This window comes from Corylus avellana, chromosome ca6 (genome assembly GCF_901000735.1).
Source record: "Corylus avellana chromosome ca6, CavTom2PMs-1.0".
Classification (NCBI taxonomy): Eukaryota; Viridiplantae; Streptophyta; class Magnoliopsida; order Fagales; family Betulaceae; genus Corylus; species Corylus avellana.
The window spans coordinates 5,079,753-5,092,760 of record NC_081546.1 but is presented as its reverse complement, the minus strand read 5'-3'; the positions used below and the strand labels follow the sequence as shown (position 1 = coordinate 5,092,760).

Genomic DNA, 13,008 nt, shown 5'->3' with positions numbered 1-13,008 from the left:
TTAAATGAACAACATGCTTTTTTGACGAGTAAGGTAAATGAGATAATTAACGCTGTACCAATCCCATATGTAGTGAGAAACGACTCCTCTTCTGTTGAAATCAATTGGAAATGAGTCGGTCTTTTTTTAAGTTAAGGGTTAAAAAGGACCGGCTTCTCTTCGGTTGAAATTAATTGAAGATGATCCAAATACTTTGTAATGGGAGTGAGAGATGCATTTAATGCAGTGATTCTAAACATCCCTTCGATACGACGATTACTTCCATACTAGTTATGGGAAGAGACCCAGTGTAGTGCGGTTCTCGTGACCTCCTCGACTGGGCCCAGGTCAGTAGCACTTTTGGGAATGGGTTACTTAGAGCAGACAGTTGGGTCCAGCCCCGACCCATCAAGTTCCCACACAAATGTACACAGCTAGAAAACACCGAACCGGCTAAACTTCGGTGCTTTCCCAACAATCTTTAAACTAGCATCACAATAAAACAAATGGATGAGAACAAAGTAGGCCATTCTTTCTTAAAAATATGTAACACTTGCATGGGGAGTGACTCAGTCGGCTAACAAAACAGTTCCATGACACAACCCCCATCAAATATTGAACAGCAACCCACAAACCAACTAACCAACAAAAAAACAAACACATCCCAAAACCCAACAACATCCCCCATACATTCTCATTTCTCTGCATGCTGATGCTAATTTCTCTAGCAAACATCATGTACGTTGTTGTTGTTGTTGTGATTTCCATTTACCAACAACCTTTTCCTCTCTTCGTCTTTCTCACATTCTTCAACATGAACCCCATTGCATTTATTCATCTCTAACCCGGTAAGCTTCCTGGCCTTGGTAGCTTCAGCCTCCCAATCCGTGCGGGCAAGCACAACATAGAGGATTGAGACAACACAAGCCACCTGAGCAGAGAGGAGGCCGAACCACAGCCCGCTGAACCCGAATTTCAGCGAGAAGGCTAGGCCAACGGCCACAGGCATGCCGACGAAGTAAAACGACCCCAAGTTGACACGGGCGCCCACGGCTGGCCGTGCAGTGCCGCGGAGGACACCGCACCCGGTGGTTTGCGGGCAATTGCCGAGCTCGCAGAGCCCCATGATGGGCATAACCGAGGCAACCAATGCCATGACAAGCTCATCTTTTGTGAAGAGACCAGCCCATCTTTCTCTAAGGATCACCGTCCATGTCACGTTGATAATGCCAATCACAAAGGCGCATGCCAAAGCAACCATCGCTGCTAGCTTGGCTTTGTATGGCTTGCCAGCTCCGAGATCATTCCCAACCTGCATGTACAACAAAATTAATCAGTTATGGTCCAGATTTCTGGGAGCTGAGCCACCCTTTTCCTTTTGTAAAGGATAATACGTGGGATTGGGAGAAAGGCCAGGTGGTTCACATTGGCTCGTCACATCCCATTTGACAAACGAAGTGCTTACATTACTGGTGTGACCTTATTGTGATGCAACCTCATAAAAAAAAATTTTAAAATTTTTTTTGTAAAACTCTCAAATTTTAACACGACTTTCAAACATTCGACACGATTAAAACCCGACAAGCAAGAGCAAAAGGTAAGCAGTGAATTTGAACCCAATTAAGGGGATCGGAGGGGGGGCTGGGGCGTTATTTTATGAAGAAAAAGTGTTGAAAGAAAATGAATTCCTTGTTTAATCAGGTAATTAAGGTAACGTAATTATCCCAGTATCCAAGGAATCATGAAAAGACGGGTGATGGCAGTGTGACCCGGACACCCTGTCCAACAAGAAGACCATGACCATGACCATGTCCATGTCCGACACGAAATGGACGCAGAACCCGCCACTGGCAAGGTTCAACCCAGCAGCAGCTCGGTCCTTACCCAAATTGGAAAAGAAAAAACCAGAGAAAGAGGAAGAAATGGGGGATCATTATTGATTGAATAAAGGTGAAAGAAAAAAGTTACTCTGGCAGAGACACAGCCAGCGAGGGCCATGGGGACAGTGTACATCATGCTAGTGGTCTGAATGAGAATCCCAGTGGCGGCGACAGCGAGAGTTGGATTCGGCAAGTACCCAGCCATCACCGTCACAATCTCGTACCACCACCACTCCAAGCACATCCCCAGACAGCTCGGCACCGCCAGTTGTAGCAAGGGACCCACACCACCCCAACACACATCTTTCAGATCGATCCCATTCCCGCCCCTCCATCTCATCTCCCCTCCCTTCCGCCCCACCCACCAAACGTACCCCACCATAAGCATCACCATGTTCAGGTTCGTCAGCACAGACGCCATCGCCACCCCCGGCACCCCGAGCCCCATCACCACCACCAGCAATATGTTAAGTGGCACATGGAAAGCCACCGCCAATAGGGAGCAGTACATCATCGGCTTCGTCACCCGCTGCGACCTTAGGAAAACCCTCAGCGGCTGCAGCAAAGTGTTTGTGAAAAGGTCTGGTAGGGAGTAGATGCAGTAGGTCGCCGCCATTGCGGTGATGTCCTTGTCCTGCCCCATCGAAACCATGATGGTTTCCATGTTCACCCACAAGAGGCTGATGGGTATGATGGCTAGCAACAGTATGAAGATCATGCGCTGGAGGGAGAGCGAGAGAAGGTCCCAGTTTTTGCAACCGTAGGCTTGGCTGCACACCGGTTCCAGCCCTGAGGCAAGGCCGGCCAGAACAGAGTACCCTGTTATGTTGGTGAAGCCGATGGACAGCGCTCCTCCGGCCAGCTCTAGGCTGCCGAGGCGTCCCAAGAACAAAACCGACACCGCTGACCGAAAAAAGGCCATGAAGTTCGTGGCTGTGGTCGGCAACGCCATGAGCCATAGCTCTTTCAGCTCTTCTATTACCTGTTTGCATTAAATTGTAGATATGTAAATAACAAGTTAATATATATATAGGCGTTGCAAGAGCACAAGTGTTACCTGCGAAGATGAGGGGGATTTATGGGAATAGAAATCCGGGTCTCTATCCGCCATTTGTTTTTCTTCCTTTTGAAGTTTCAATTAGTGATGGTTTCAGGGAGAAGCCTCCAAAATGGCATGTAGTCTGCAAGAAGATTCAATCAAACAGTGAAACAAATATTGAAAAGCCCAAGTTTTGGTTATTTGTTCAATCACGAAGGAAGCCTTCAAAAATGGCAAGCAACCCAACTTAAAAATTCCATCAAGCAATTAAAAACAAATTGAAAACCCGGAAGTGCTTTCTTCACCGAAGTTACCATAATGGCACATAAACTAGCAATATAACGGAAATTACCAAAGTTATTTTTTTTCAATCTAATCTTCATTTCTAGTAGTGAGATAAGAGCAAGAGATTACCAAAATAGTGTGAAAAAGAACCCACCTTTTTTCAGGTAATTACTCTTTTAACTGTGAGAGGACGTGATGGGCATGGGTAAAAGAGGGCAGAGGATTTCAAAATGGAAGATGGGGGAAAATAGGAGTAAAAAACAGAGGATGGTTGGTGGCTTGGTGGGTTTGGAGTAATTCCAAGAGCCAAAGAGGGAAGGGAAGTACAAAGTAGGGCCTGCTTCACACACGCTCTGTTTTCTCGTTATGCATCAGAGGAAAATAGAAAGCCAATCAAGCCAAAAGCAAGAGATGGGTTGATATGTATTGGCAACTACTTACTGAAATGTATAAGTAGGTTGGGTGAGTAGACAGAGAAAGTTTAGAGAGAGAAACGGAAAGTGAGAAATGGAGAGGCAGAGAAGCTCTCAATTATTGTTGTTGCAGAAAAAGAAAGTTTTGGTAAGAGAGAAGGTGAGAAGAGAGAGGGAAAAATAAAACGTATAGTGGACGAAGGGTCGGTTGTGGGATGGATCAGATGATTCAGATGGATGGAAACGACGTCGACTCTTTTTGTTAATAATAACAGTTGTTTTTTTGTTTTTGTTTTTGTTTTTTTTTTTAAAGGTATTTTGATGTGAAATAATTATTTTTATATTTTTAAGATTGTTTTATATATGTTTAAGTTGTTTGATAATTATAACTAGGATATGGTTTTTGCCTTTTAGTGCTCCTAATCCGTTTGGCTTTTTGTTTGACCCCGTATAATAACCCTAGCAATAGGTTTAATATGGACAATTAATTTAAAATTAATGTTCAAAATTTACTATGTCATTTATTAGTAGAAAAAAAAAAAAAAAAAACAATCATAATCTTATTTACAGTAACTTCTTTGCTTACCGACGCCTTTTCATATGCTCCTCTTCTCTATCATCTTTCACTACCATTGAGTTCTTATCCTATCACCTTATTTATCGTTATCTTATTGTGTAAGGTGGCCGAAACATCTAATTTTAGTCATTGGGGATGGTTTGGCCTCTTCAATTAGCAAAAAATAGGAAGAGCCCTTTGACCGAAGAAAATGGTTTAGTCATCTCTAACTAGTCTTAATTTTGGTCGCATGCATGGAGGCTCTCTAAAAGGGGTAGTCGAACTTTTCTTTGCCTAAAAAGCGCATTCAAGAGTAATCAAACTATCCCCAGTGGCCCAATGGACAACAATGGGAGAGGTGGCAAGACATGAGCTTGACGGTAGTGGAAAGGTAGTGGAGGAGTAAAGAGAGAGGCGACGATAGACAAAAAAGTGGTTAGAAATTAGATACTGACTTTTTCTCAACTTGATAAATGACATGGCAGCTTTTCAGCCATTCATTTAACTAGATTAAAGCTATTGCACTCCGTGCATTACATTAGATATTGGACGGGCCCGGATATTGATACCCGTCGGGGCATCCATTAAGGTTATGAGCTTCTTATTCAAAATACTAGTAGTCAAGATTTTTCGTCCTACAATGTCTCCTCCAAAGTATATCAATATCTTCGTATTTCATTTTGATGCCAGAATATATTACTAGTAGAGGAGGAGCAATGGCCATATACTTTGTAATGGTTGAGCCACTACCCTGCAACAAAATCACCGACCCACTCCTAAAACAATCCTGTTGGGAGTGGGGCTTCAAAGAGTACTGAGGAAGATCTTCCTCAATTTTGCTGAAGGAAGAGACGATTTTAGGTCAATTATGCCTTTCACAAGGCTTGACTAATATCCCTATACAAAAGTATTTCACATTGAGGCACATTGTTGCAAAGAAAGGCTCGACTAATATTCTTATACAAAAGTTGTATGTCTATAAAATTATTTTAAAAAGGATTTTTTTTTTTTTTTTGTTAAAAAAAAAAAAAAAAATCCAAAAAAGAACACGACATCTCATTCGAATTATGTTCGACAACAGTCGTTCATAGAATTAAATTCATCGATTATCATTTATGTAGTGAAATCTTTAACAATTTTTTTTATCAATATAAAGTACCAAATAATCTACTAGAAACTTATCTTTCATTCTAACTAGTACATAATCTAGTTTTTACATCGTCGGGCCATAGTATTAAAAATTAATTTTTTTATAAAGATTTTCAAATTTGTTGGGGTTGCCAACGACCCCCAATACATTGATAAGATGGGTTCGATCCTCCTTGAAATTAATAATATATTTAACTTATCCTAAAGATTTCTTTTCATGATAGCATTTACCCTAATCAATAATTTCGTCAAAATTTTGAATCGAAATCAATACGATAGATCTAATTCCGTCACAACTAGGGTTGGGTATCGGTCGGTTAGGACTGATTAATGGGTTTATCAGTCGCTTAACCGATAAGCTATCGGTTAACCAAATCCTAACCGATTACCGACCGATAAGAAGTGTTAACCGAAAATTATAGGCTATATCGGTAATCGGTTAACCAGGTTAATCGGTCGGTTAAATCGGTTTGAGCTTTTGTGGGCTTTTTATTGGGCTTTTACTGGTTGCTAATTTGACCAAAAATTAATTGTTTTGGATGTACAAATACGTTTTGTTGGGCTAAAGCCTAAAATAACTTATTAAAAATTAGTTATTTTAAAATATATTTTTGGCTAAAATACCTTATTGAAGCTTTTTTTTTTTTTAATTAATTTATTTTTTTATATTGATCCACTACAATAATAAATATAAAATTCTAAAAAATTAATAATTAAAATAGCTTATCGGTCATATCGGTTATATCGGTTTTTCGATAAAAAAATTTTAACCGACCGATAAGTTTATCAATATAAAATTTTTAACCGATAACTATCGGTTCGGTTAAAGTCGGTAATCGGTCGATAATCAGTAATCGTTTAATTTGCCCACCCCTAGTCACAACAACACATAAAAGAGAGAAAAATGGACAATTTGCATCACGAGGATATGATTGTTGGAGTAACCGACAAAGGAGTGATTCGACCACCGCCAATCTAAAAATCAAGAAGTAAATTGGAGCTTACACGCGATACACGCCATTCTTTCTTTTTCTCGTATGTGTTGGATGCAGCATCGTGTATATCGTTAGACGTAGGAAATAAAACTATAATCAGAATGGTAAATTAACATGACAGGGACCGGAGGATTCAATAGGGTAGCCAGAAGCAGAGCACATTATTATGTTAGAAAGAGTAGTCCATGCACAGAGCTTGGCACCTGTAAAATTGGGCTGTGCGGTGAATCACACGTGCCTAGCCGCCTGTTTTTGTTGGGTTCTTGAGAAGCCAAAGAGCGTGATGGTGACAGCCAGGCGTGTAAATTTGTCAACTGAGAAAGGAGGAAAAAAAAGATAGAAAAGAAAAGGGCGCCAGGCGCCGGTGCCCATTTTGGCGGTTTAACTGTAACTGTAAGTCTGCATCAGTGACATGTCAGGCCACCAATATGGACGAAAGGGAAGCTCGAAAGCAATAAGCTGAGCTGAGGCCTTTTTATTTATTACTCTCTGCCTCCGTCTTGTTAAATCATTCATTATCCTGCGCAACATGGAGAAAATGATGTGTCGAACCAACCTGGTTTATTATTATTACTATTTTTTATCAAGATGGTGACACCATTACAGCTCTCTCACTCTTCTTTGGACTACTCATGATCAATATTAATGATGTCTTATTATTAATCTTAAATTTATTAAAAAAAAAACAAAACAAAACATGTTTTAGAGGGTTTGTTTTGTTTTTTGTTTGAAAAATTATTTTGATGTGTTTTGGGTCGTGCGGATATATAGTTTTGTTTGGTTTAATGGATTTGTTGCTATTTATTAGTTAGAAACGAATCATTTTTCTTTAGAGATGGGTTCTGTTTGTTAATGTGTTTTGGAGAGTGTTTATGAAGTGAAAAGGGGCATGAAAATAATCCAAGTGAGGTATAGTTAATGGTGGCTATAGAAAATGGGGGACAAGTAGTTCCTTTTGGGAAAAAAGGGCATGATTTTATAAAATCAGATTCGCTTTAGGAGGCACTCATGATGTAATAAAAGCTTCCAATCAACTTTTTTGAGGGGAGAATTTTGTGTGTTTAGATAAAAAGAAAGTCAAATTGAAGCCAAATCATGAAGGACTTAATTTTGCTGTCAAAAGTTAGGGTGGATCGGATCCTTATTCGGTTTAATAGTTTAATCTTGATATTAATCAAGAGTATTCCTTTACAGCTTAGGGCGGCATCTCCACTTTTCACCTAAAGTTTGCAGCAAACATATGTAACATATGCTTCTTCTTCTTCTTTTTTTAAGCTTCTTTTGTACCCAATAGGCGGAGTGTGCAAATTTTAGCGGTTCTCATGGTTGAGACAATTTCAGCCGGCTTCTAATGACAAAAAAGAGGCAGGGTCAGGGTTAAACGCAATTTAGGGTTTATGATGGAATTCGAAGGCAATGACATGAATATTTATATATTTTCGACCGTTTCCGATTTGACATGCCTTCGCTTAATATATAAGTTTTCTTCTCTCTAAAGGTTAATATATAAGACATCAAGCTCGGATGGATCAGTCATGTTGGACCTCCTATTTGTCTTTTCATACTGCTATCAGGAAGATAAAGATTGATTACAAAATAAAAGCAAAACGACGTCATTTCAGGTTTATTTAAATTTTGAAGGTAAAACAATGTCATTTTGAAGCCGATATACATTCACCGTTTTGGCATAGTTCCTAAAAGCTTAATAGGTGAGGTCTAAAACACGTGGAATATTTAATTTAAATTTGGTAAATTGACGGAGTCAAAGTTTAAACTCAAGATCTTTAACTGTAATACCATGTTAAATAACCACTTATCCATTATAGAGATATGTAAATTTAATAATTTAATCAATACTTTAACATTGTGATGACCAACACGTATAATATTTTAGTTAAATGGAGGGTAAATGATGGAATCAAGGTTCGAACTTATGACCTTTATGACCTTTGGCTATGATACTATGTTAAATAACCATTTGTCACAAAAACTTAAGCAGATAAGAAGAGATAAATTTAATCATTTATTTAATACTTTAATACCTTCCATTATACCATTTCTTTTCGTCTTTGTTGCAGCTTTGTCAGATGAAGATAAATCTTTATCTTCTGGCCCATCTCCAACACTTTTGTCTGACTCCACCTCTGACATTTTTGGTAGCAGAGGCGGAGTGAAAAATCAAAGGAATAGTCGAACCCTTTCAAATCTGGCAAAAGTGGGATCCAGAAACCTAATTAGTAATTTCCAATTCCGAAACTTCCTATGCAAACCCTAGTATGAAAATAATTATTTATTTATTTATTATTATTTTTTTAAAAAAATGTAATGCATCCTTTTACGTACACTTTAAAGAGGAGGGTAGTACATTAATGCTCAAAACTTTAAAAGATATGGGATTTAGCATTATACAAAAAGGCAAGGTCGTGGGCCAAAAGGTTATAGGCTTTGGAGTGAACTTTCTACTATACCATAATATTTGAACATGCACGAGATTGAAACATCCCACCTGCACTTTCTTATTCTTTTTACATTAAGGTACCAAGTGACTTGCCCACTATTATTTGTTTTCTATTTCTTTCTTCTATATTCCTATTTTTTTAACCTTTTTTTTTTAAAAAAAAAATTTAAAATTTTTTTTGGGAAATTAAAGGTGATGACTAGGTAATTAGGTATGTAGTGGAACTTATGCTAAACAGTCCAAAACGGCATCTTGAGACAACTAAAGTTGATTACAAAGATTAATGTGCCTCAAAAGAAGCAAAGGGACAAATTATATCCTCATTGTCGAGATCTTAAGGTTTAAGAATCCTTCACCTATAAAAAAAAATAAAAAAGGTTTAAGAATCCTTCATATTGGGCTGCGCAGCCCTATATTATATTATATATAATCATTCCCACATAAAAAAAAAAAAAAAAAACCGTTAAATATATAGTTTTAGGGAATAATTTTAGTCGGGGTGGGAATTGGGTGGTGTTTTGCGCCATTCAATAAGAAGTAAACACTTTGTCATTAAGGGGTAGCTCAATCGACGGAGAATCATACCTCATGAAGCGAAGGTTAGTAGTTCGAATCCCTTTCCCCTCCCCTCGTGCAAATATGTAAAAAAAAAAAAACTTAACTTAAAACACCAAAAATTAATATAACCATTCAGAATTGATAAAATCATTGGAATCACCATCTTGGTTGGTTTTAGAGACTCCGGTGTTGAGGGCTCGGAGGTGGGTGTGGGGTTCTGTTGTGGGTGATGGGCGTTGGGTTAGAACAAATTAAATATTCAATGAGATTGATTTGAATTAAAGACACGGTGTTTTCATCCCCACTGTATTTGATGTTTTTACATGATGTGTCAAATTTCTATTGAAAGTTGTAAAATGAAATTTTACAAACAAAAATTTAGCTCTCATAGTTTTATGTATAGATGCATCTTTGCCTTTATGTTTTTTTTTTTTATTCCATACTTTTGGTAAAGATACATTAATAAGACTATATATATTAATATATCTTTACCAAAAGGAAGAGAATTATCAATTAAAAGTCGCATCCATCGATTGGCCCTATTATTAATGTTTGCGCATGGCTTGTGTTATGGCAAACTAATGGTGTAATAATAATATAATTATATGACTCAACGTTCCATAGATAAAAAAATTATTTACAAATGATGAATATACATTATCTTAATCTCCAACTTCACTCTTTTAGAGCATTCTTATCCAATCCTTTAAACAACATTTTTCTTCATAATTATGGTTTACAAAGATCCTTCAAGTGCGTTTGGCACTGCAGTTTCATGAACAAAAAATACGATTTTAAATTAAACTCGCAAAAAATTGATCGTTTGGGACTGCGATTTGAAAACATAGAAAATTTGCGTTTTCAAATCATAGGTAATGTGATGTTTTTTTTTTTTTTTTTTTTGAAAATGCACAATTTTAAAAGGCTAAACTACGGTTTTGTCAAACTCTTAACTCCGTTTTTAAAAATCAAGTTTTTAAATTGCACATTTTATAACAACTATTTTAAAATCGCAAACCCAAAGGAACTCGATACGAAAGAATCAATGCAGCTTATTTATTTATTTAAACTTTTAAAGAAGGATGAACAGAAATTAGATATAGGGTGATTTTAAGAAGTAGTTCTTTATAATTTGAAGAAAAAAAGTTGTTTAAAGGATCGGATGTGGATGCTCTTAGGCATTGTAGGTGTATTTTTAATAAAAATATGTAAAGAAATAAATATATCCCTTTCTCACAATTTTATTGTTTATAAAATTTAGTATGAGAAGTAGTAGATCTCACAAAGTTGAACAGTTATTACAAAAAAAAACCCAATAATTTAATGTCATATAAAAAAGGGAAAACTTCACTAAGGACTCCCAAACTTTCACCCGTTTTGAAATACCCCCCCTTAATTTCAAAATCTCTCAATTTAGTCTCCTGAACTTTCAATTGCTCTCAATTTGGACCCTTTCGTTAATTTTAGCCATTAAAAATTCAAAAAAAGACCAAAATATCCATGATTTTTGTTTTAAATAAAAAAACGTTTTAGAAGTTGAAATTTTATACAAAAGTTAGGGGTATAAACGTCATGTGACGTTTAAAATCTGACGCGGGAATCCATATTGAAAGCAATTGAAAGTTCAGGGGACTAAATTGAGAGATTTTGAAGTTCAGGGGGGTATTTAAAAACGGGTGGAAGTTTGGGGGTCCTTAGTGAAGTTTCTCCTATAAAAAAAAAAAGCCTTGGCACTCTTGAAGTTTATATATATATATATATATAATGTTAGGGACCATCTTTTTATCTTATTTTTACTCTTCTAAAGTTGATGTGGCTTTCAAAATCACCATTGTATTTCATTAGATATCTTACAACTAGAAACCCTCTCTTTTTCGATCCAGTTCCTCCACCACCGTGAACCCAAATTCAAGTATAATTCATCTAAAATTTAATGGTAATTTTAAAAGCCACTTCATCTTTACGAGGATAAAAAGAGGATTACTCATATATATATATACATATATATATATATATATATATATATATATAAAGAGAGAGAGAGAGAGAGAGAATGAATTCTTTTTTTTATTAAAAAAAGTATTATTTTGTTGGCCAAAAGTTGTGTTTTTTTAGTAGAGTTTTTAATTTTTTTTAATTTTATGATACACTGCTGACTCTCATGTGTACATAAATTCTAGGGTTGTGGATTTTGACATGAAAGAATAACTTTAATCTTTGGGAAATCATCAAATCACTATCAAATATATATTGATGTAACATGATTGATCAAGCCATTTCTATGGAGGATTATTGAAGAAAGAGAAATATTATAGTGCAATAAAAAAGCTATTTTTAGCCCATAAAAGTCTTAAGTGGCAAGATGTCATAGGCCCCACCCATAGTTGCTATGGCCCCACCTACTAATGGGCCTATGACTTCTTGCTACTTAAAACTTTTATGAGCCAACAATTATCTTTTTATTGCACTAAGTTTGATCCAAGAGAATATTTTGATGATTGGGCCATCTCCCACTGTTGGATCAGTTCCTAGCTATTCCCTGCCTGCCCCAGCAGTGAGCCCACAGCCCAAGCACAAATCCTATTTTTGTATGAATAAAAATGTAAAAAATAAAAATAAAAATGCTTTGCCTCTCTAATAAAAACAATTTGTTTAAAATTAAAAACAAAAATGAAAAATGAAAGTGGTATAGTAGTCGTTTGGGTGATCCTGCCAAAAAAAGGTATCTAAATCATTTTGTTCTATTTTATTTCTTATTAATATTATAAAAACATTCTCCCTAAAATACCACAACACTTTTTTATTTATTTGTTATTATTATTTTTATTTTAACTTAGACTCAAAAAATGGTTAAGTTCATAATGCATGAGATGAAGTGTTAATGAATTTAAATTCAATAATAAATTCTTCCATTCTTCTTTGTATTTGATTTGAAATGAAATTCCAAGAGAAGTATAAACTAGAAAATTTTTCAAACTGACGTGATAATGGTTTATAAAAAAAAAAAAAAATGTAATTCTCTCTTTATTGTCTGCGATTCACGGTCTACCATGTTAGCTTGAAAATTTTTCTGAGTTCATTTGTTTGGCTGTCTAACACTTCTCAAACTTTAAAAAGAGAAAAACGAGAGAAATAGGCAGCTAGGGTGAAAGGTGCTCTTTTGTAAATTTTCCTAACAAAAACTAAGTAAACAAAACAATCATAAAACTATGCTTAATAGGGCTTTGATTCATTTTGTAAGCCAACTTAGACCTAATTAAATGGGCCTCCACATTCTAAGCCCAACAGTTGGGCTTGCCTATGGACTTTCATAGGCTTAAGGTAGGGTCCGTAGGGAATGTTACAGTCTTACAGAATCAGAATTTACATTAAAAAATAAAAAAATAAAAAAAAACAAGAGGTCAAAGCTAACATGGGAATCATCAAAATGAGAGCACATGAGCTCCAATTACACTGTAGATCAGAAAGTCAAAATCTGCCGTTGATAGCAACCATTTTAATAAAAGCAAGACCCCAGATGATCTGATCTCGATAATCCAATATATAGAAAAAACAAACAAGGGCTTGGATACGTACATGTACAGCAACAGAGCTACGAGTTTGCACATCCAATCAATTCCCTTCGTCACCGCGAATGAAAGAAAATGTATATATATGGCTACCAAAGATCCCTGACCGTCTCTTTGGACTGGCAGG

The 13,008-nt window shown here is 36.4% G+C and overlaps 1 protein-coding gene across 2 annotated transcripts; it reads right to left on the bottom strand.

The window, feature by feature from the left end:
- Positions 1 to 511: 511 nt before the first annotated feature.
- Positions 512 to 3,735, bottom strand: LOC132184896 (protein DETOXIFICATION 54). 2 transcript variants are annotated; one of them, XM_059598685.1, is made up of 4 exons: positions 3,338 to 3,735; positions 2,917 to 3,040; positions 1,948 to 2,841; positions 512 to 1,291 (listed from the first exon to the last, which is right to left on the bottom strand). In XM_059598685.1, the coding sequence occupies exons 2-4, from the start codon at positions 2,968 to 2,970 to the stop codon at positions 704 to 706; spliced, it is 1,536 nt and encodes a 511-aa protein (XP_059454668.1). In that variant the 5' UTR covers positions 2,971 to 3,040; positions 3,338 to 3,735; the 3' UTR covers positions 512 to 703. The 2 variants fall into 2 exon arrangements, with proteins under 2 accessions (XP_059454668.1, XP_059454669.1); XM_059598686.1 differs by lacking the exon at positions 3,338 to 3,735 and having other exon boundaries at positions 2,917 to 3,114.
- Positions 3,736 to 13,008: the final 9,273 nt, after the last annotated feature.